This window comes from Mauremys reevesii, linkage group 9, assembly GCF_016161935.1.
Source record: "Mauremys reevesii isolate NIE-2019 linkage group 9, ASM1616193v1, whole genome shotgun sequence".
Taxonomy (NCBI): domain Eukaryota; kingdom Metazoa; phylum Chordata; order Testudines; family Geoemydidae; genus Mauremys; species Mauremys reevesii.
The window spans coordinates 76,255,906-76,279,749 of record NC_052631.1 but is presented as its reverse complement, the minus strand read 5'-3'; the positions used below and the strand labels follow the sequence as shown (position 1 = coordinate 76,279,749).

At 40.9% G+C, this 23,844-nt stretch overlaps 1 protein-coding gene and 1 long non-coding RNA gene across 3 annotated transcripts in view; one reads left to right on the top strand and one right to left on the bottom strand.

Annotated features, from left to right (window-relative positions):
- The window catches only part of LOC120371284, a 157,211-nt gene extending 144,101 nt beyond the window's left edge, over positions 1-13,110 (bottom strand). For both annotated transcript variants that reach the window (XR_005584252.1, XR_005584251.1), the window contains exon 1: positions 12,995-13,110. This is a non-coding gene — a long non-coding RNA (uncharacterized LOC120371284). The remainder of the gene's footprint in view (positions 1-12,994) is intronic.
- Positions 13,111-14,726: 1,616 nt separating this feature from the next.
- POU3F4 (POU class 3 homeobox 4) lies at positions 14,727-17,837 on the top strand. The gene has a single exon (XM_039486900.1). It carries the CDS (start codon positions 14,746-14,748, stop codon positions 15,829-15,831), a length of 1,086 nt encoding a protein of 361 aa, XP_039342834.1. The 5' UTR covers positions 14,727-14,745; the 3' UTR covers positions 15,832-17,837.
- Positions 17,838-23,844: the final 6,007 nt, after the last annotated feature.

Sequence of the window (23,844 nt, the reverse complement as noted above, 5' to 3'; positions counted from 1 at the left end):
CATTTTGATTAGCTCTTCCTTCCCCAACCCAAGGCAAGCTGTGGGATGCAATGCGGCCAGTCTACAGCTGCACTCTTCCACGCCGATGGAAGAGGTTAGGGCCACTGGATTTCTATAAGCATGGATCTGCCTGCATTCCAAAATCTCCTTACATTAGCCTATTTAACAATGGCAGGGGGCGCGCGAGAGAGAAAGTAGTGGAGCTAAGAGGGAAAATGACAAGGTGAGAAAGAAGACAGACTCGTGTACAACTTGTATTTAGCTCTGTAGACTAGAAAAGGCTCCCAAATATAATAGAACTCCTCAATGTACATGTACTGTAAAGTCAGCCATACAATATAACACCATGAAAGCTGCAGTCCATTCTGATAGCAAATGAGTGATTTCCTTAGAGTGTTTAAAGATTGCTTTCAGGGGAATATTTTTAGTTACTTTTATTGCATTTTGAGACACCCTCCTCCCCCACACATTCAAATTATTTGTATCCCCACATACACAGAGTGGTGATGTGTCAAAGCCCACCTTATATGATTTATTGTATTTAATCAAAGGTCATTCTGCAGAAGTCAGCTACTTTGGAGCACGATCAAAACAAAGCCACAGCAGCTAGAGTGTGTCAAAGTAGCACCAGGACAACTTGGAATCCTTAATGCTCAATCTACAAAATCTCTCTGGCATCCAATAGAATTTACTCATAATCTTAAAACATTCTAGAGATGTTACTCTAAAACTGACTGCTTTGTAATTTGCAGCATTGCAGTAGCTGTGTCAGTCCCAGGGTATTAGAGAAACAAAGAGGGTGAGGTGATATCTTCTATTGAACCAACTTCTGTTAGTGAGAGAGACAAGCTTTCAAACTTATACAGAGCTCGAAAGCTTATCTCTCCAGTAACAGAAGTTGGTCCAGTAAAAAAATATTACCTCACCTACCTTGTCTTGTAATTTATTTTCCATAATTTTCCCCACTCCATTTCCTTGTATGAGAAATTGAATTCTTGCTCCTGATTAATATTCACACTGTGGAGAGGCTTAACATCTAAGTCTCACAAACATGAAGATGCTAAGGCATGTAAAAAAAACCCAACAAAAAACTGATTTTAGCCCTAGTTCCAGATTAGTTCCCCTAGGTACTGTAGGAGAAGTCAACAGAAGATCCTGCACACATAATTACATTAATTCAGATCTGGTCCCTTCTTCAGCACTAAGTTTTGATTTATTCTGAAATTTCTCTATGCATATAATATTCTTCTCTGAACTAAATCTGGGATGTTAAATATTCCTCTCCTCACTCGGGAATGTTGTTCCTAATATTTGAAATGGAGGTTAAAACATTTACTATTTAACAGATGAACTTTGAATGTTTTCCAGACCAGTTTACGAGACATGGGTTAATTAATAAGAGGCCACAAAATAGCCCAAATCCTGAAGGCCCTTATTCAGGCAAAATTCTCAATTGAAGTCAAGGGGAGAGTCTCCCGGCTAAAGAATACTGGATTGGACCTTACATCTCTCTGAAGGTCATCGTTTTCTGAAGCACAAGTCATGGTAAGGGGTATTTTATCTGTAGTTTCAAAAACTGTCTCTCTTCTTTATTGACATAGCCTAACTGCACATGTGCATCAAGCCAATACATATATATAGTTTACTAAAAATAAACTCAAAAGAGTAATATGCTCAGAGTAAATGCTTGCAAAAATCAATTCTAGACTGACAAATAAGTTAACTAGTTATGATTTTGTAATTGCACAGTGAACACTCCTTTAGGAAACAGTGGAAATGTTTTATGTTTCAATAATAATTTGAAATAGTACAGCATATAAAATGATGCAATGTGGCAATAGTTAGGGAAGTTTATGTATAATTGCAAGAAGGGTTAAATATAGGACTTATTCAGTTTCTTTTGGATGCTGTAATATTAAAATGTATTAACAAAAGAATATATGCAGTACACAATACACCCTTACTATACAATCACTTGCAATTTCACTCAGCATGGCTAAATTTATAATATTCTACTCATATAACCAATTTCTTATCTGATCGCTTTGCATTCTTAAAACTGGCAGTTTAATGTCAAGGTATACAATGGTCAAGAAAGAAGAGGTGAGAAACGTAGTTGTTATTTGAACATAAAAAGAAATTCCAAACTAATTGAAAAATTTAACAGAATAATGGCAAATCAGACTTTTTACACTATATTCCTGAGGATGAAATGCATATTTTCTGACAAAAGATTAGAGTGCTTTGCAGCATTATTTTTCATTCTTAGTGGTGTCAATAGTGTACTCTAACCCCAGAGCCTTCAGATAAGTCATAGTTTGATTGATCATATAAATGCATTACCCAATAATTACATTCAGTTTACTTCTGTAAAAAAACTCCATAGTGATATTCCACATGGAGCTAAACTCAGTTCTGGGAAATCCATAAATTCATTTGTCAAAGGCAAAAATAGGTACACAAAATTCTCTCTAAACCTTTTGAAAGGGTTTGCTCAAACCCTTGACATAGCATTTTACTCTAAACAAATTTCTAGACAACCTTGTGATTTTCCATCTATGAAAATATACTGTTTCCCCTCCATGAAACTAGAACTGAGAGAAAGGAAATTATTAAGCATTCTAGTGGGTTTTTTCCAACAAAAACTAAGATAGAGGTCAATGAATAAGTATGTGCAGGCTGGAACTTAAATCCTCTGGGGTGACTGTAGGCTAATTAATAATTAATGCCAGAGACATGGTGTTTGAAATGCAGATGTGATAACTGGAGGCCTGGCAAAGCTGTTCAGAGGAAGCAGATTTGGATGCTATAGGGAATAGGCACTCCCTTGCCGGCTGGCTCTGAAAGCAGACCTGGGTGCAAAGCAGGGCCTATGGTTTAGATTATATTCCCCTCAGCTGTTAATTACCTGAACCTACTTTGAAGTTCTTCTCTTTTTATCCTCTGCATGAAAAGAGATTGGTTCAGCCAAGGGATTTGAAAAAATGATCAAATACATGGGGGAGGGTGGGATAGAACTTCAGATATAAAAAAAGATAAGGAAGAAAAACACGCAGTGAAACATACAAGAACATATTAGGAAGTGCATGAGTGTGGTTCAATGTTTTAAGCACGTTATGCTGCCCTAAATTATTTTAATGCAACTGGTATTAATCAAGATTGGCTATTTTTCTAAAAGATCTTCCCTAGGAATTATTTTGGGGAAGTTCTGTGGTCTGTGTTATACAGGAGGCCAGACTAGAGGATCACAAGGATCTGGCCTTGGAATCTATGAATCTCTCCACTTTCTATGAATAGATTTGTTAAAAGAATCCCACACTGTATGTATATAGTTTACAGTAATTATTTGATGAGAGTACCATGGGTAATTTTCTATGCTGTTTTTAATTTAATAAAGTCATTTAAACCTCCTTGTGTTTGGGGCTCTTTAATGAGGTGTGCAACATTAATAGAATCACCAATGAGGTGTTACTACAAGAATTAAGGTTTTGTGAAAATCATTCATTCCGGTGGAGGAGATAGACAGGAAGTACTGTCCTTATCTATGTGGGAACTGCAGATGAATGTAAAATTGTCAAAACCAACTGGAAGGGGATTTAATGACAGATGACTAACAGTTTAATGCTATAAAGGGCAGTCAGGTTTGTTTTTAGGACTCCAGGTAATTCTGATTTGTTTAAAATAAGTGATAATGAGTTATCCTGAGCGTGGACACCAGCATACCCCACAGGAGTGTGACCACCCACGTGGGAAGTTGTTTTCTTTTGCACTTTTACGATACATTTACTCTTGCTACTTGAGGTCAAGTGTTTCCCTGAGTCCCATCACACACACACACACACACACACACACACACACACAAAAGCAGTGTTCGTTTCTGGTGCATATGAAGCATTCGTGAAATATCTAATTTCCAAAAGGGATTGGTATCTCTGTGGCTTTCTGACAGTGTAATGGAACTGATCCTCTCATCAAAGGAAAATATGTACCTACATTGAAATCCACACCTCTAGCTGCGGAGTCATGTGAATAAGTGACATCAATTGCACACAGGCAGCAGTCAGGTGATAATCATGCAGCTCAGGAGCGCTCTGTGTCGCTTCAAGCCACCTCTCCTGGTTGATTGTCTTTATTGTGGTGGGGTTTGGGGGGGAGGGGGTTCGCTCCTAAATCTGATCCGGATGGTGTGAGGCCACCATGGGAACGCGGCTATAATCCGCACCCTGAAATCAAGGCCAGCAGTGAGAAAAGAATGACTAGTGCACAGGCCACTAAAGAAGCGAGACTAGGCAGGGGAGAAATCAGTTCTGCTGCTCTGGGAAAATCTCGAGCCTGGGAGACGTCCATAGGTCGGAATAGGCACCTCTTGGGGGTGGGGAGGCTTTTCCTTTCATGGGAAAGGCCCCCGTAAGATCACTGACACTTGCACTACGATCTATTTTAAAACAAAAAATATATAAAGAAGTAACATTGAGGTTGTGACACAGGAGCGAGACAACGCAATGGTGAGAATCTGCTCTCGGAGTGTCACCTATGTAAATTCGGAGCAACTCCATGGACTCCAGCGGAGCGAGTCCGGATTTAGAGGGGTGTAAGGGTAAAATTTGGCTCCCTTTGTTCCTGGTACGGTGGGATATACCGTATGGTGGGGTGCATCCTTCTGATACCTAGACACAATCAAAGAAAGTATCAATATTAACTTTGAAGAACCTGCACCTCTTAGTCTGAGTCAATCAGCGTGTTGATTTCCTTTGTTTTTCAAGGGCATTTTAAAGAGAAAGAAATCCCAGAAATGAAAGTCAAACTGACAGAGTCAGAGATGACAGACTCTGGGCACTTAAAATAGTTAATGCTACTGGAACTATCATGTCAAGAGACCATTTTTAAAACGTAGCTGGTAAGAATCCTCACGAAACTGTGCCTATGCAGAGAAGCCACTGTCCTACATGTAACAAGTTGGCTATTAAATGTGGGTGCAAAGTACGAAAAGATCATCCCATAATGAGGATTCATCTCTTCCCAAATGTCCTTTAGGTACGAAGGTATTTCAGAGGCGCACAGAAGGGCCCCGTGCGGGAGTTGGTAACGCTCGGGACTTGAAACTGGACACAGCAATTGATTTGTATAAAAAGCGACAACGGGACGGGCGGTTGAGCTGAGTTTTACCAAAGCTTTAGCCGGCCGAAAATGTACATGACTCAGTTACAACCCCCTAACAAGGGGTTAATGATGGATGGAGTCCTCCAGTCTTGATATTGCTTGGCAAGCAGGTACCACAAAGCCCCAGCAATATTCTTCTGTAAAGATGATGTGGGAGGGAAAAACATCCCCCACACACACTTCTTTTTTTTTTTAAAGCAAAGACACATTGTTCCCTTCCCCCCCCCCTCCCCCCAGTCTCTCCGGATAGTGGCTAAGATGAGGGGGCTGTAAAAAGGAGACTAGTTACTTGGTATCTCTTTACAGACTACACCGCCTAACGTACACAGCCCCTTAAGAAAAAATAAATTAAAAACCCTTTGAAAAAGTTTTCAGTGCAGTACGATGACGCAATCTGGCATGAACTCGGGGGTTCACGGTGTTTAAAAATTAATTTGAAAAGGTCTGTCTTCAAGACACAGGTATTTTATATGTAAGCCTATCACCTTGGGATCTTTACACAGCTTCTCGTTATACTAATTTGGAAAGACTGCGTATCCCACTGTCAAGTCAGCCTCACTTGAAATCAAATATTTTGTTACACTCATACTTCGAGACTAAACTTTCATTACGATAGTCTAGAGACAAACAACTGTGCAGGAGCGTACAATCAATGTACACCTGCATAATTCTCTGGCTCTTTTGTGACAATAATTTGCAGTGTTGCTGGATTCTCTAGTTCTATGGGTATGTTGTTTGCCTACAGCCAAACAAAGCTTAATATGAAGTCGAGTCTTTATTAGTAAAGGAACTGAAAGGTAAATTGATCTGAGCCGATATGTGGGTTGCTGTTGGTGCTGCGTGAGGCATGTGGTAAGCAACGCAGCGCAAGGCGCAGGCAGACTTAGCTGCCCTTTGCCTGAAAAGGGAAGAGTAGAGCATTGAACGAGGATTTTAATGAAATCATAACATTAAACAGTTTTATATTAAATCCGGCTAATTTTCTAGGTGAAGGCTGTGAAGTGAATGTGAGGAAGCATTAAAAGGGAATTGAATTTGCATTCCTTATGCTACAGGCACATGTTTACATGACCTTTAAAACAGAATTAAAGCTGTATCATCAGCAGCTGTAGGCAATTCACATTACTAAGGCAATCAAATCAGAAGGCTAAACTAACTATAAAACATAAATTAAACTGATAGAGAATCATCCTAATTCACTAGGTTTACTTGCAATTTACTTACCCACTACTAGTAATTTCTAAACAGTTTGCAGAGGGAGCAAACCAAAATACTTGAACATTGATCTTTAAAACTGTAGTGTCCGAGTGCAGCAGCAGGCTAGAAAGATTGGTTTAGAAGCGCTCTCTCCTCTGTGACAGCCTGGAAAGGTAGTAGTTGTATGGAATTTCACAGGCATCGCTTACTGGTGACGTTTGCACAAGTTATAGATAATGACCTGCAAAAGTAATCCTAAAAAAACCCGACAACAGACTGGTACCTCACTTAATGCGCATAGCAGAGATTATGCTGGTTTCCTATTCGAATAACTCTTAAATGAATGCTAGATCTTATTTGCAGATGAATATCTAAGGCCTATAAAACTGTTCCTGTAGTATCTCCATTTATAAATCCCAAACTTTATTAGATTGTCTCCAAACCTCCAATTGCCTTATCGCTAAGATTTTTTTTAATGTACGCAGTTTATTTTCTAAAATATGAAATAATTCAGTGTCCAAGAGAGGTCAGACAGCTTTGTTCCCCTCTCCCTCTCGCCACCGCCAGGGACATTCTTTAAAATGTCTGAGGCCCAATACAAATAAAATCGATAGCGCCAGTAATTTCATTAAAAGTTTGCAGAGTGCATTTTCTGTTCTTCCCGTTTTTTAATTCCCAGGCACGGCAAAGACTAATCGCTTCACAGCCCCAAATTCATGCTGAGGTTACTAGAAGGGGGACACTCTTGAAAGGGTCCCACGGAACTGGGTTTTTCTTCTTCATATTTTTGCGGAGCAGGAGAGAGAAACACTTGGTACCAATTGTTTCCAACGTGCCAGTGGGTTAGATCCAATTAGCAAATAGGCTGGGCTATATTTCATAAGGGGCAATCATTCCTTGAGAGAAAGGCCTTTGAAGAGCCAGTCCCCACCTATGATGCTGACAAAGAGTCTTATCTCCAGTGTTTATTCGCCTACTTACATTCTTCTTTTCCAGTCAGGGATTTAGACATTTTTATTTTTCACATAAGGAACAATAACATTTACAAACCTGTAACCTCAGCAGCGAAGAAACTGAATTTTTTCACCTCTTATCTATTCATCCTTCTGCATTTTCATTTGCCCTTTGGCGTACAACTTATTATTCAACCTGCTTTGCATTTGCTCGGATGAATTTGTTTCCAAATGTTTATTAAACCTAATTTCCCCTTTCTAAGTGTATTATAGAGAATTGTAGAGATGCACTTGGCCTAGATGTTATGTCCTATATACACATAGATTCACCCCATATGGGCACACACTGATCGATTAGCTGGATGAAGAGATAGTGAAAAGCAAGACTAGAGAGATCAATATGTCCATCTCTATATCCCCTACGTATAGGAGTGTACTGTACATCTCGGCTCTATGATTCTCATTTTAAAGGGGAGAGCAATGAAATCTTGATTGGATTTAATCAGAGCTCAGTGGCAAATAAAAATCCAGAGGCTGTAACAGAAACTGGAAATCTGGAAAGAAAAGTCTCTCTCCAGTTGGCTGAAGTCTTGCTAGATTTGCATTTCAGGGCATCATCTTGCTCTATTAAAATCGCCAACCAGTTCTGTTTGCAGCAGCTCGGGGTTTTACTGGTGGCCTTTGTTGTTCAAGGAAAGAAAATTGCTCCTTTCATGAAGATTAGGTGGGTTAAACTCAAAGGCTGGACACTGCTGCCCTTGACGGGACCAGGATTAACCCGTTCGTGGCCGCAGGCTCCATAGGAAAAGCGGGCGCGTTACGCCGAGGGCTTCTCCCATTCAGAGCAGCGTTGGCGGGAGGCTGCTGCCCTTCCCCTCCCGGCTGCACGGAGCGGGGCAGCGCTGGTCAGTGGGACTGGGGGAGCGGCGGCCCTCGGGGCAGCGGGACGGAGAGGCGGCTCGGTGCTGGGGAAACGGTGACACGCACCGGCCGCTCTTGCAGGCTGGGCTGGTGCAAGGAAGCGCAGCCGGTGCCTGGGTTGTGCTACCGCAGCTAGGCGCTGCGGGCACCAGGCGCAACCCATTGCAAGTCACACCCCCAGCCCCCCATGGACACTGCCCTTCGCCCAGTACTTGCACCAGAAGCCTAGAAGTTTCACCCTTCTTTTGCCCCCCCCCTCCGCGCTGCTCGCCAGCTCGCCCGTTGTGGGGCTTGCAAAGGACCCGTTATAAACCGGAATCCAGCTAAGGAATGGCCCCCAGTTCCCCGAACCCCCTTCCCATCCAACAGGTTGCGAGTGCCTTGCCCTCCGGAAACAGACACCGCTCTGAGTTCGCCCTGGAAGTCCCTGCTACGTTCTTATTTGTCACTTGTATGAAATCTTTGTTTTGGTCCCGCAGCCTCTTTTCTCTCCACCGATTCATTGCCATGTTTCTTGCTAAAGGCAGATTCGTGCTAGTCCCTGCACATCCCAAACACGTGAACGTACAGCCACTAACACAAGCAACAGACAAGGCTGCTGCAAAACATTCAGCTGCATAGGACAGGTCTAAAAACATTCAGCTGCAAAGGAAACGCCTAAGATGACCAAGCAATGGCTCATCCCTCTACATTTAAAAAAAACCGCACATCTCGTGGATGCAGTTTAGATAAAAATACCTTTTAGGTACTTAATATGGTTTGAACGTTCAATTCTCATTTCGGGATTGATTGCGCCAAGGTACGTGTAACAGTGAATAAACTTCCTATTGGACTATAAACATTTCCACTTCCAGAAAAAAATAATCAACTGGACAATAAATATATATTATCCTCAGAATGACGAAATACTTCCAAAGTGCAAGAGACACATAGGTCTCTGGATCATCAGTACCATTGAATCATGTGCACGCGGAGTGATAAAGCTGGAGAAATGCACAGTCGAAAAAAAATCAAACTGAAATTATTCGGCGAGCTAATAAACACCAATACAGGTATTTGTCATCCGAGGAAGAGAGCTATTTGTCTTCGATGTCCCATTAGTCAGCAGAGGTTAAATAGTGTACCATTTAGTGCATTTTCAGATCCAATCCATTTTGTTGCAAGCATTCCTGAATAGAAATCGGTATATAAAGGAATTGAATTTTAATTGTTTTTAAAATATGCACAACGTGGCTTTTGAATTTGAGACTGAATTAGTTTCTGTTTCTTTAAGTCTTTATGGCAATTATTGCCTACACATTTACACTGCTAAGAAAAGATCGAAACTGATGACTTACATAGGTTTGGAAGGTGTGTTGAACACACGTTAAAAAAAATCTCTGAATCCCAGTTAACTATGAAATCATCACAGACACACACACACACGAATTATCACAGTGTAAGAAAAGTGCATACGTAAAGGAGAAGGGGACTGCAATTGTGTGCACCTCTGTGTGACCTTAAAAAAATCTCTACGCGATTCTTTACGTGACCTTAAAAACTGGTGTAGAGTTAAATAACCGACTTACAGACGTCTGAGAAACTGATCCGCCCACTTCAAAATACTGTGTACCGGAGCCTCACAAACATTTTAGGATTTCAGCCCGAAAAATCTGGGTCTTTTTTTACCACCCATATTTCTGGATTAAGAACAAACCCGACGTTCAAATGCTCTGATTGTAATAAAAGGCAAGACAGGTTCTATTGTCAACATTTGCACTCTAGAGAGATTCTCCAGAATATTTTCTAGACAAATGGCAAATTAACCAAATGTTGGCTGCAATACCTGCTACAAATTAACCAAAGCCCGAAATCTCAGTGACCTTCACAAGACGTGACGGTGCACAAATGAACACGTTTTCTTTTTGCCGGCAAGTACATTTTTTCAGACATTAACAATGGACCAGCGAAAATAACAGGTGACTCGAGCAGAGCGGCGAGGAGTCGCATGAAACCGATTTGGAGAATGCAGCGGTTAGAATACAAATGTTCTTTACCTGGTGGTTTTCTCTGCCAGTGACTTGCTTTATTGTCCCTCCCCATCCTCTGTCCATAATGCAGAACCAACCCCCACCACAACAGTGCTCCGTCAGTGCAGGGGCTATTACTGAAGGGCTCGTGTTCCTAGAGATTTGGGGGGGGGTGCGTTAAAACTTACATTAGGAATATTTTAATTTGCAGTGTCTGTCCTTCGCCTAGCTGTGGTGCTGAGATCGCACTATGCTCTGTCTCCCTCCTAGCATAGCATGTACTCACGTTCGAGAACAGCCAACAGAGACCCCAAAAGGGAACTAATTAGGCTTGTGTCGGTATTGGCTAATTTCTGGTAATACTCGGTAAATTCTCCTTTTCCTCCTTACCTTCCCCCGTGCAGACAGGGCTTTTAGAAGGCTAACGCGGGAGGCACAGTAGCCTCTTTTCAGCTCTCCATCTGGTGAGCGGGGGTTCAACACGAGCCTCAGTGCACACCATTACAAAACTTCACTCCTGCGTTAAGAAACAGTTAACTTGTCCCTCCCATCCCCCAGGCCCCGTTATGACTGATTCTGTTTTGAAATGTAAACTTGTTCCCACCAAGCCCAATCTAACTCGAACTGTCTCTAAAGTGAACTTGTGTTGAAGGTGAAGTTTTCAATGTAGGGGTCACGACCCCGAGCCAGAGCTTACCGCCTGGAGCTTCATGCTGTATTAAACACAATCAAAACGAACCCCCTTCTAGAACACTTTTCCCCCTGCAGATGAATAATGGCAACATCTCTAAAACAGAATCAAATCTTGCCAGGATAATAAACCCAGTCTCAATACGCCTTGGATAGCTCCTGTCAGCGAATATACTGTATACATGTGTCTATAGACATAGTTCTAACACACACACACATGCATTGTTTTACAGTAACAGCTTCTTCAAGGGAAACCTGTGTTTCCTGGCTTTGGCGAGCCATTCCTCTCCTCTAACAGAGGCGCCCACGACGAGCTTTATTACAAGTGCCCACAAGAACAAGGAGCTGCAAATCCACTCGCCCTGCAGACTTTGATTTAACGCTTTGTTGGCTGGTACCGCCGTCAGCCCAACCACCACCAGAAAGAAAGTTTGAGCCATGTACTGAGGTGACCTGAGAAACTCAACTGTCCTGCCTTTTACTTTGGAAAGTGTGGGGACTCGACACAATTACAGCTCCTCTACTTCAATGGTGGTTTCTCTCTATAGCGACTTCTAGCTTCCCAAGGACGGCAGGCTTCTTGAGCTATTGTTATTCATGGCAGAGATTTAGCAGAAAAACATATATTAAATCTAGTTATATGTTGGGTAAACATGGATCTTTCGAGTGAAAAGGCATCTCTAGCCAAACAGCTGAAGAGCAGAGTCCAGACCCAGAAACTTTTATTACTTTAATGGGTCTCAGTCTATGAAAAATAAGTTACAAATTCTTGCAACAGTAGCTTTGCATGTACTTATTTTTCTCCCATGTCCAGACGGGGTCGTCTATTGAATAAGGCTCTTTTATTCTGCATGGGACAGGGGATTTGTGGCCATGGTCCCCCTTTTATTCCTCTCTCTATGGAAACCCAGATCATGGGGAGAAATATGCGAGGCTGAATAAAGAAAAGCAGCAGAAAGGACCGCTTGAGAGCGGCATCTGTTACACTTGGGAAGTTAGACTGACAGGAAAGAGCTAAAGAAACCCTCTCCAGCAGATTAGTTAGAACAGCAAGAAGATTTAACTATATGCAGATAAAAGACTTTAAAATAAAGCATATTCTCCTATAGGCGAGATCAGAGTCTAGCAGGAGCCCACCGTTATGGCGCTGGCTTCTGGCTTGGTTACATTTTAAAAAATATTAAAATCTGATTTTCAGGGTTTTATTTCCCCGTTAAAGGCTCTACTTTCATTAAACGGCTCATCTGAACATTCATTTTCAAGTCCCTCGACTGGAAAAAAATTTTTAGACTCTAGAGTGCAAATTCATTTTAAACAATTGAGCTACATTTATAACATAGTATTAGTTCTCTCCCACCACCAAGCATTAGGCACCGGTAATATTTATATTAAAAGGCTTGTGTAGTCTATTTTGATATCTTTCCATACATATGATCAACCGCAGTCTGAATGGCTGGAGTCTGACTAGGAATTGTGCCGTCAGAAATGTCGCTTTGAAATGGGCAAAGGGGCTATCGTTCTCTTTTGCAGAGACATTTTTCATCTTCTGACCTCTCAACTGACCCTTCACAACACGCTTTCCAACGCCTTTCCAAGCGAGCCGCCTCCCCTGCACCTGAAAAGTTTCCCGAAGTTCGATTTTAGAGGCAGTCACCACCACCACCGCAACTCTCAAAGGGGGCAGGGGACCCCACTTCGCTGCAAAAGTGGCCTCAAAATAAACAAATAAATACAATACAATAAACGTCCAGGTTAAAAGCGGCGAAAACCCTGAAAATGGAGCACCATCAATGCAAGAATGGCATTGCCCTTTATGTAAAAGCACATTCCTAATTCGGTAGAAAACACAGAAGAAATGAGCATCTTTCTCCATAACTTATTTTTTAGAAATGTCAAAATCTATTTCAAACAACTTACCACACGCATCTTTTTAATAATTACATTCAAATTTACAAATATCAGATGTGCTGGTTTAGGCTTCGATGAGAAATTAATATATTATATTATTATTATTATGAGGAAACTGATGTTGCTTAGCTATAAAGGAATCAGAGGAAAGCTCACCTTGTTTATATATATAGAGAGAGAGATTCATTTTCTTGAATTTTCTCCAGATCTGTCTTCTCAGAGAAACTAATGCCTTAATGACTTTCTGGTAGCTGCAAGCCTTCTTTTATTTCTGCTAAATATATGAAAATGTATGCAAATTTAAATCAAGCTTAACCTAGGAGCTCTTGCAATATATTTAATGGAATTTCAAACCAATAAGGGAACTCTGATGCAGTCTTCTGTAAGTGCAAATATAATTACGCAGCTAGGTTACCTCCAAAATTATGCAAGGAAAGGTCATTTTTTAACTTCAGAGATTTTCTAAGGTATTAGGTGTTTAATTTTCTCTGCTTGAGCACTACAAGAAATCTGAAATACCCAGATTTCTCTAACTCTACTCCTTAGCAGAACATTTGAAACAGGAAGCATGAAACACAATGTTCACCCCCCTAACTTACAGATGATTTGAAATTGAATTTGAGAGAAAATTTAACATTTCCCATTCTCTCTCACACTCTCATTGTTTTGCCTGGTCACCAAAATATATTTCCCTTTTCTTTCTTGCACCGAGCAACATAAAATTCATATACCTAGGATAGTGTTTAGTGAAGATACACCTCATTAATTTCTTTTTCTATTTCAAACTTTGATGGAGAAGAGAAATCATTATAATTTATTTAAACAAATATTGGAAAGCACCTTTTTATTTCCTAGCTGGGCAAAACGCATCCCAGTGAACTAAATTATCCGGAAAGAGGAAATATATTGTACATATTTTGGAGCCTTGCAGAAGTGTGTCGTCCTAGAAGAAGTGCTTAGTGGCTGTGGGATTTAGGAGTTGTCGAACTGCTGATATGAAATGACAAGTTATAGGGATAAAAGCAAGGACCCCAATTGACCTGACGATCGGGGAGGTAAACTTGAGAATAACTGAATGATATTACTAGCTTGTAAGATTTGTATTTAAATCAGGGAAGAGTTTGACTGTTGGTTAACAAACAACAAAATAAAAACATAAATTTGTAATAAAGCTCTGCCCTCTAGGAAATATTCCCTTTAACTCGTTTTAAATCCTATTTTAGGGCGGGGTATATTCATTAATTTTCCTGATTATAGGATATGTACCTTAAATGTAAAGATTGAGATGTGGTGGCTTTTAGGTGTCTGAGGGGGGTTGTATGGGTGTTTTGTTTGTGTGTGTGTGTGTGTGTGTGTTTTTGTTTATATAAATCTATAGTTTATCATCTCACAATTACCTTCATGTTGCATTTACAATGCTAGACGGATTGGGGAGTCCGTATGAACTGTGCTAAGGATAGATTGTCAGTCTTCGGTGCCGGCATTTAACCTCTGGTTTTTGCTGTACCTGGAATTAATCACTACAAATTTAAACCATGCTCTGTCATCCCCCCTCCCCTCTCATAAGATCTTAAAAACAAATCTTGGCATGCAGTGAAGAAAGAGTTAAACAAATGAACCGTGGACAGCCAGCTAGCAGCAACCAATGGAGCCTAAAGATTGATTCACTTCCTGCTTCAGACTCACTTTAACTCCTGGGTTTCGCAAACCTAATTTGGACAGCGCGACCTGCCTCTTCACCCCTCATTGGCGCAGCCAAAGCTTCCCGACAGATGAAATGCTGTCATTGGCCAGCAGCGCTGCCAATAACTCAGTGGTTGCTGATTTGGCTCCCTTGCCTGGTAGATGTCAAAGGCTGAAGCTGCTCCCTTTGCCACATTATAACTAGTAGGGGATCTACACCAGCCATGGCCACAGCTGCCTCTAATCCCTACAGCATTCTCAGTTCCAGCTCCTTAGTCCATGCAGACTCCGCGGGCATGCAGCAAGGGAGTCCTTTCAGAAACCCTCAGAAACTTCTCCAAAGTGACTACTTACAGGGAGTTCCTAGCAATGGGCATCCTCTCGGACACCACTGGGTGACCAGCCTCAGTGATGGGACCCCGTGGTCCACCACGCTAGCGACGAGCCCCCTCGACCAGCAAGACGTGAAGCCAGGAAGAGAAGATCTCCAGCTTGGCGCAATCATCCATCACAGGTCGCCTCATGTGTCTCACCACTCGCCCCATACAAATCATCCCAACGCATGGGGAGCCAGTCCAGCTCATAACTCATCGATAACCTCCAGTGGACAGCCCATTAATGTCTACTCGCAACCTGGCTTCACAGTCAGTGGCATGTTGGACCATGGGGGGCTAACACCACCTCCTGCCTCCGCCACTACCCAAAGCTTGCACCCAGTGCTGAGGGACACCGCAGATCATGGAGATATAGGCTCCCATCACTGTCAGGATCACTCTGACGAGGAGACGCCGACATCAGATGAGTTGGAACAGTTTGCAAAGCAGTTCAAACAAAGGAGAATCAAGTTGGGATTCACTCAAGCAGACGTTGGCTTAGCACTAGGGACTCTCTATGGCAATGTTTTCTCCCAGACTACTATCTGCAGGTTTGAGGCTCTGCAGCTCAGCTTTAAGAACATGTGCAAACTGAAACCGCTGCTAAACAAGTGGCTGGAAGAGGCAGATTCATCTACCGGCAGCCCGACTAGTATTGACAAAATAGCAGCCCAAGGCAGGAAAAGAAAGAAGAGAACCTCGATAGAGGTGAGTGTCAAAGGGGTTTTGGAAACTCATTTTCTTAAATGTCCCAAACCTGCAGCCCAAGAGATCTCCTCCTTGGCAGACAGCCTGCAGTTAGAGAAAGAAGTGGTGCGTGTCTGGTTTTGTAACAGAAGACAAAAAGAGAAAAGAATGACTCCACCAGGGGATCAGCAGCAGCATGAGGTTTATTCTCATAACGTGAAAACAGACACATCCTGCCATGATCTTTGACTATAGGGCTCGGCTCGCAGACAGGACTGGGAACAGCGCGGATTTTCTAAGAGGGTTTTAACTTATGCTTAAAGAGGAAACAAAAACAAATACTCGAAGACTTAGAGCACGGGGCCTCCTGCTCTTCCGCCTGGGCAATATTTTCTCTCAAACCTTTTCGCTGATCAGTGCATATTGTTTACTATCAAACAAGGTTTGTTTTCGGTCTCCACTAGGAAGAAAAAAAATAAAGACAGATGTGTGCCTATGAATAACCTTCCAGCGCCTTGGTTATATCAGCTGTATTTCAGGTGAATCTGTTTTACAATAGACTAGTTTTGCATTTTTAAAGACTTATATAGCGTTTTTAAATGGCTGAGGTGTTTTACTACAAACTGTACACAATATTTGTGGCATAATTTGTACCGAATTGATCAGTCATCATTCCCCCCGCTCCATGTATTGGGCATATCACTGTTACTGTAGTGGGAAGAAGGGGTAATTCCCTTCGCTTCCCTTCATTCCCCCAAATTCCATACTAGAGGAGTGGGGTCCCCCTTCTGCACCCCAAAGGCAGGAAGTTGTGCCTCCTTTGACTGTAACACAGCTGACTGCCGCTTGCACGTTGTGAAGAATAACAGACTGATTTCTTGCAGCTTTTCCTTCTTTTCAAATAACTTCCTAAAACCACGAAATGGTTCAGATTGAAATTCTGAAATAAATCCCCCGACTCCCTGTTCCCTCCTCAACGGAGGGGAAAAAAAGAGATCTGAAATTAAGCACTGCAACTAAAATAAAGGGTTTGTCCTTTTTTTTTCCTTTCTGAAAACGTGTTGGGCTTCTGATCAGCAGCAGACTGCGAAGGTCTGTAGTAAAACACCTTAATAATTCTGCGCTTTGGCTTCAGAAATCAGTTTCTCTGTATTTTTGTTTCAATATTAAAGAGGGATTCTGAGGTGTCTCAATGAATTTCGGGGAAATGCCCGCCTTTGTTTCATGCTGAGCTTATTTTCGTCTCACAGGGAAATGCTAGATTTGTTGAAAAGCTTTTTATTTAAAAAAAATAAACAAAAAAGGCAAGTGAATAAAAATGCTCAAAAAGTGTAACCATTTTTTCTGGCATATAAAGGAGCGGTGCTGTATCCTTCCCTTCTTCCCAGCCCTCGGTAGAGATGTACTGTGTGTGTGTACACAGATATGTAGTATGTATGTGTGTAAATATGTATATACATACTATATATGTGTGAGTGTATACAGACTGTGTATAGATCCAGCTACACACACACGGGAAAAAAATTACACATTATAAACACACACAATACACAAATATTGATCCAAACACTCTGTATAATGATTGTCTCTATAGAGGCGGGATACTCTCGCCTGGTTGTGTGCGTGTGTATATAATATTGTGTTATTTGTACACTCGCATACACAGCTCGCTATCTGGAGACCAACACGCACATCCATACTACCAGAGGCAAGCCAGCCCTGCCTCTCGCAGTCTTTGGCTGAGCTCTGGGAGGGGGAGACATACTGGTAGCTAGGACTGAAGGCCCATGTTGACCCTGATGCTTTGCATCCCTGAAGCTGCAGCTATACTGGCAAATTGCGCTCCCCGGATTCCCCCCACTCCCCCAGCATTAAGATTTTCATTTTGACATTTATATTTTTCAAGTATTTTTCAGTAAGCGCTAAAAATCTCGACACCGAGGACCTGACTATTTCTGCCAACTTTATACCTGTACAGTTTTGTATATTACACGTTTTTTGGAAGTTATTAATTTAAAGACAGATCATTTAGTTTATTCATTTAGTAACGGATGTATAATAAACGCTATTTTCATTAAAGGTTGCTTTTTTCAACTATTTTATCCAAAATTGCCTATTGCCGTTGCCAACGATTATTTATTTTCAATAAATTCCGGGTTATGTTTAAAAAAAATGGTTTCCAGAAGCCGAAATGGGTGTAAAAAAAATTAAAAATACACGATTCGCTGTCATGTTTGATCGTCGACCAGATTTAGTCCAGGGGTTTATATTGACGCAATATTTTATTGTTGTAAAAGGAAAAAAAGGTTTAAATAAACATTTTTACAAAAAAAAATGTTGCGTTATTTGCGTGGTGTATAAACTGGGACATTTAAAACAAACCTCAGCTCCGGCCTTTGGCTCATTTTAGCCCCTGTTTATTAGGATCATTTAATCTTCCGTTTGGGGTTTAATAGCGATCCCGAGATTTCAGGGCCCCCCCAAGCTTCTGGAAGGAGATTCACTGAAAAGCCGAGGTCTTTTTTGTTTGCTTGAACTCTCTCCGCCCCGGGCAATAGGCACCAATCTACTAGCATCTCCCTGAACCCAGCTCAGCGGGTTTCTCGTCCCCTCTTGTCTCCTTTCGGGAAGGTCTGGTCCGAGCAGCGCTTGGCTCTCCGGAGGGCCGCTGCCGAGCTGGGGTTGTGTGGACTTGATGGTGCAATATGGAGGCTTTGCTTGCTCCTGCCGCAGGCCCGCGGGGCTTGGGTTTCGAGACAGCGCGTTTCTGGGGGAAATGCTGGAAGGGCTTTAGGCATTTGGTTTGTGTTTTAAAACACGAGTGCGCTGTTGTTTGGTCTTTCGCCTAGTCCTAAGGGAGATTTAGAGGTAACAATAGGGATTTAACTGACACCCATGGGAAAATATGGAACTTGATATTTGTGTGTGTGTGTGTGTGTGTGTGTGTGTGTATTATACATCGAGTCACCCACTCCACATGGAGACACATGACGAATTACACTTGAGGTCTGTTCGTATTTTTGAAAGTGTGGGATCTTATCTGTAGCTGTGAAGTAGTGACGGTTGTTGGAAAGATGAAGGGAATATAATCATTTAAAAAAGGTAACTTTTCCTAGGAGCAGTAGACCTACATGTTTCTGGTCATCTAATACGGTACAGTTGTACCCTACATTAATACTATGTCTATAGAAATATCTAAATACAAGTGTTTTATATAGATACACACTGTACATAAGATGTATGTACACACCATACCGATCTAGTGTCTGTACACAATATATACACCCAAGTGGAAAGGCCGATCCTTGTTTAGGGTTACAGTAAATACCATTGTATTACTTGGTTGATGGCAAAGTAGGGGCCAATTGTGTGAGGGTACCTTCCTTCTTAAATGTATTTTATCCAGACTTCAAAAAAATTCATAAAAGCAAACTGATACAAGTAGGATGATTAATCTATCTCCCCCTCCCCCCAGAACAGCAGGAAATAGCATGACTAAAGTTTCTTTTGTTACATATTTCTTGCCACACCGCCCCATGCTCTCACTCTCCCCATTTCCCCGAGAAACCAAGTGAAAGAGATGCCTGGGACTGAATCTTAGTTGCACTGATGCCTCTGCGGATGGTCCTTGCCAGGGAGATAGCTTTGGATTCAGATTACTTCAGGTTCTTATTACTGGGGCTCTGTCCCATGTGAACAAGAAGTGGAGTATTGAAAAAGAACATTCACAGTTCATCATATCTAATGGGGTGAAAGTGAAAAGCTACATCCTCATCACCTGATCAGAGCCATAGGAGCAAAATAAGTCTTGGGTGAGAGTAAGGAATGGCTAGACAATGGCAAACAAAGCCTAGCTGAATTGCTAATACAAGTCCAGATACAGTGTCTCAACCTAAGCTGGAAGAAAAAATGCAACAGTCCTATATACAGTCTAAGGGGGGAAGTAGAGGGGAAAGAGAGAAATACCTCCTTTGACAAGCTGCACCAAGCCCTTTGAGAGAGAGAGAGAGAGAGAGAGAGAGAGAGAGAGAGACTAGCACCAACGCTAGGAGGGAGCTGTGTTTGTCTTTAATAAACCAAGCACTGTTCCCTGGAAAGTATTTAGCATTCATAGATTTCCATTTGTTCACATCTCAGGCTGCTGCTGCTACCCTGACTCCACTCAGGCTACAAACAGAAAATCCTGAATTTATTAAAAAGAGGGGTTTGGAGTGTACACAATGTGCAATTATTTTTTTCTTTCCAATCGTAGGAATACATTTTTGAAAAACAGTTCAATCTTTTAACTACTGACACTGCACTAGCGATCACAGTTTTGGGGCCTGATCCTGTTCCCACTGAAGTCAATGACAAGCCTCCCATTGCTGTCAAAGTGGTCAACCTGCATTCGATAGGCCAAAGTCCCATATGAGCAGACAATGGTCATGTTGCTGAGTAATGACTAAGATCAGGCCCTTGATCAAATCAAAGGCCTCCTGCAAACACTAACCTGCATGAGTAACCTGAGTATTTCTATTGGCTTAAATCTGGCTACTCACAAAAGCACTCACATTGACTGCCTGGTTCACAACTGTGGACCATATTTTTTAAAATAGTTAAAAAGGACTGAAAACCAGAACATAAAGAATTACAAAGTCATTACATTTCTCAGATCCTGCCCCACCTCCCCTCCCCACCAATAAAAGAAAAGATGGAAAATATACAAAGTAACCTGTGTACTAAATTAGTCACAACTGGACAGACACGGAAATATTTTTTAAATACCACCAATACAGACTCTTAAGAAAAGCTTTTGAGATCAATAAATACTTTAGATGATTATGATGACTATTATAGTTCAGAGCCCTGTGGGGTAAAGCTTTTCAAAAGGGTGTTGGTTTCGAGTGAAAGGTTCTAGCTGGAATTGGGTCTTGTTAGGATCATTTGCATGATGTGTGTATTTCATTATTGTATGGTTGAGGGCTTTTGTTTTGTTTTTGTAATTGTCCATATGCCTAGAGTTGCTGCTGATAGGCAAAATGGATATATGGATGGAAAGAATAAAATAAAATGTAAACAAAAGTGTTTTAAATATCGTTATATACAGAGGGAGGGGGTGAGTGGAGAATCACAAGCAAGGAAAATCCACAAAGAAAATAAAAATTCTGCTCCCCATTCCCTCTCTAATTTAGTATCCCTCTGAGCAAAATGAAACTCTTTTGTGCCCTCTTATGTTAAGTATAGATCACTGTCCTCTCCTCTATTCTCATATACATACACACACCCCTCATTTTCAGAGGTGCTGAGCACCCACAGCTTCCATTAACTTCCAAATAGAGCTGAGGAGCTAATGCCTTCTGGGAAAAAAAAGAATCAAACCCAAGTATACTTCCCTATTCATAAACATACATACGGTGCCTGACTAATGCTAAAGGTGTAATAAACCAATAACAAGGAAAGACAAAGTTAAGATTAAAATCTAAGAAACAATCAGCCCTGAAATCCTGTATTTGGGAAGTTGCCTATATGCTTCCTCACACATTTTTTTTTGCATGAGTATAAGAAGAGGTCCATAATTTGTTCTCAGTTGTACCAGTGTAAAACCAGAACCTGTTAGCTTTTATAAGGCTGCCCATCAGCACCTGACTGCACTGGAATTACTCTGGATTTACACCAGCATAACTGAGAGCAGAATTGGGTTGAATCACTTTGCCCTCTTTTGAGAGCAGAATTGGCCTTGCTCCTGCAGTCACCACACAGGCATCGCTCCCAGTGAAGTATTAATGTCTGAGGGATTTAAGCGGTATTCTTGATGGCCACGCACATTAAGGGAAGACATTAATTTAGTGCTTAAATACCTCACATAGCCCAAAGAAGAATAGACTGGAAACTGTATTTCAGTGGTAAGACTGAATTTCCTTGCTTTTGTGATTTTAATAGAGACCCTTAACCATATTTTAATAATTTTGTGGTTGAATTGCCTTTGCTTTTTTATATTATTTGAAAAGGAGAAAATCTGACACTTTTTAAAATTTCAATTTTAAATGTTCCCACGGTAGCAGTGTTGTCCTCTCTTTTAGGAAGGACATCACTAATCAAACTGGTGACTTTAAAGCAAAATCACTGAGAGCTAGGGACAGTGTCTCACTTTACTGTAGAATTACTCTAGAGCTAATTCAGGATATGAAGTGGGTTCACACCTAGACTGAGTTTGACCAAGAAGCTTTAAAAACCTTTGAACATAAAACTTTTAGGTTTTTTGGGGTGTGTGTGTGTTTTAATGGAAACGATGCCACACCTTCAACTAGAGCAGGGTGAAATCATTTCACCATGATATCAGTAGCAGATCCACAAATGGAAGTCAGCATATATGTTTCACTCATCCCACAACAAGGTAAGAAAGGCACAGTAATAGGAGCTGATGGCCATTTGCAGTCTATTTGCTAAGGGTCTGATTCTGAAGCACACACAGGTAACTTGTGAGCAGTCCCATTTAATTTAATGCGATTACCCATGCCGCTAGGAGTAATTCATGTGCATGTTTGCAGGATCAGATGCAAAAGCTCACATCCTATAAAAATATATACACAACCTTTATGCATGTGAGTGGTCCCCTTGAACTACTCATTTGCATAAAGTTCCTGCAAACATGTAGGTAGGATTGTATCAGGAAATAAAATTTGCATTTTCCCCCTTTCTTACAACAAGTATCATGTACCCGATAGATGAGAAAGGCTCCACAGTAATTACGTATTTATGATATGTGATAGCTGTAGTTAAGATCCTTAAGAGTCATTGTGGGATACAATTTACTTTACATGTGCAACAGCCAATTTTTAAACCACCATCTCTCAGCTATTTTTAATTTTATTTTTTAAATATCAAAAGCAATTAGACGATACTATGGCCTAAATGCTAAATAATTCCCAAATTAAAACCATTTTTAAAGCAGTAAGCATCATTTTTTTTTAAACTTGTACATTATGGAAATGGCCAAACTAAATAAACTTTTGTTTTAATATGCTAAAAAGGAATAATAATGAGAGGTTTGAACCTAATATGCAATTTTACATGTCAAATTTCAGCCAAAGCTGATTTTTTGGTCAATTTTTAAGCTCCTTGAAAATAGGGTTGAGTAATTAAAATAAAACCTTAGATGGTTAGATACCTCTGTGACGTGTGCAGTACCAGAACCTAGATAAACAGAACTTGCAAAGAGATCTGTATATGCACAGCACACCCATATGCAACAGGACTTTATTTCAGTGGGACTCTGCACAAGTGGGGCCTAATCCTTCACTCACTACTAGGCATAATGCTTACAACCAACATTGCCCCATTGACAGTAAGCACTATGCTTGTCCTGATAGTACGTTTGCAAAATCAGATTCTTGATTAAAATTGTAAATATCAGCTTAAACCTTGGAAAGGGATAGAAGGAATATTTGCTGTTGTTTAAAGCCCAGCAACAATAAGCTAAGAAGCTACTGATAAATTTTGTTCATGCCGACCCCTTCTTACTGTGATATTGATCTCCACGCTTCTAGCTCTGGAGCGCTGCACTGTTCCTGGTCAATTGCATATTGGAAAGTGACAGGATGCAGCAGCATGAAAACAGCAGTTAAAAGTTGGGCTGTGCAAAGGTCCATTTTAAAATACTCAAAAAATATTTCAAAAATAAATCCAGAATCTAGAAACAGCTTCTTTTATTATGGGACATCATTCATTACTATTACACGACAAAAAATGTCACTACTATTCTGCCATTAGATTGTTTTTTTAATGATGCAAGTATTTGACTTCTGCATCCCAAGAACAAATAATATTTATCCAATGTACAATTTCTGCTATTTTAGATCTGACAATTACTTTCCCTTTAGTCTCAAAGCAGGAAGTTTTGGTTTTCATATTTACTGTTGGCCTTTAAAATAGTTCCCTCCCACGGATCTCACTGACCATAAAATATTGAAGGATAAATAACAATCTTAACTCTTAACTTCCCTTCCATTTCAGACTTAGGGCAAATGGCAGGTAATATGAGCAATGTGGAAGGTTTTGTAGTGCTGTCTGGATTAAAGGATCAGTCTCTGTGGCACATATCTTCAGCTAGTAACTCGTGATCTGGTTAAACCAAACTGAAAGCCCACAAGCAGGTGTTGGGAATCATACACCAAAACAGAAATTCTGTGGAATTACTGTGGAAAACCAATGGATCTCGTTGCATGAAATTTTTGCTATGGTACGATACTACCAATTAAAATTAAAAAAACAGTTCCATATCTC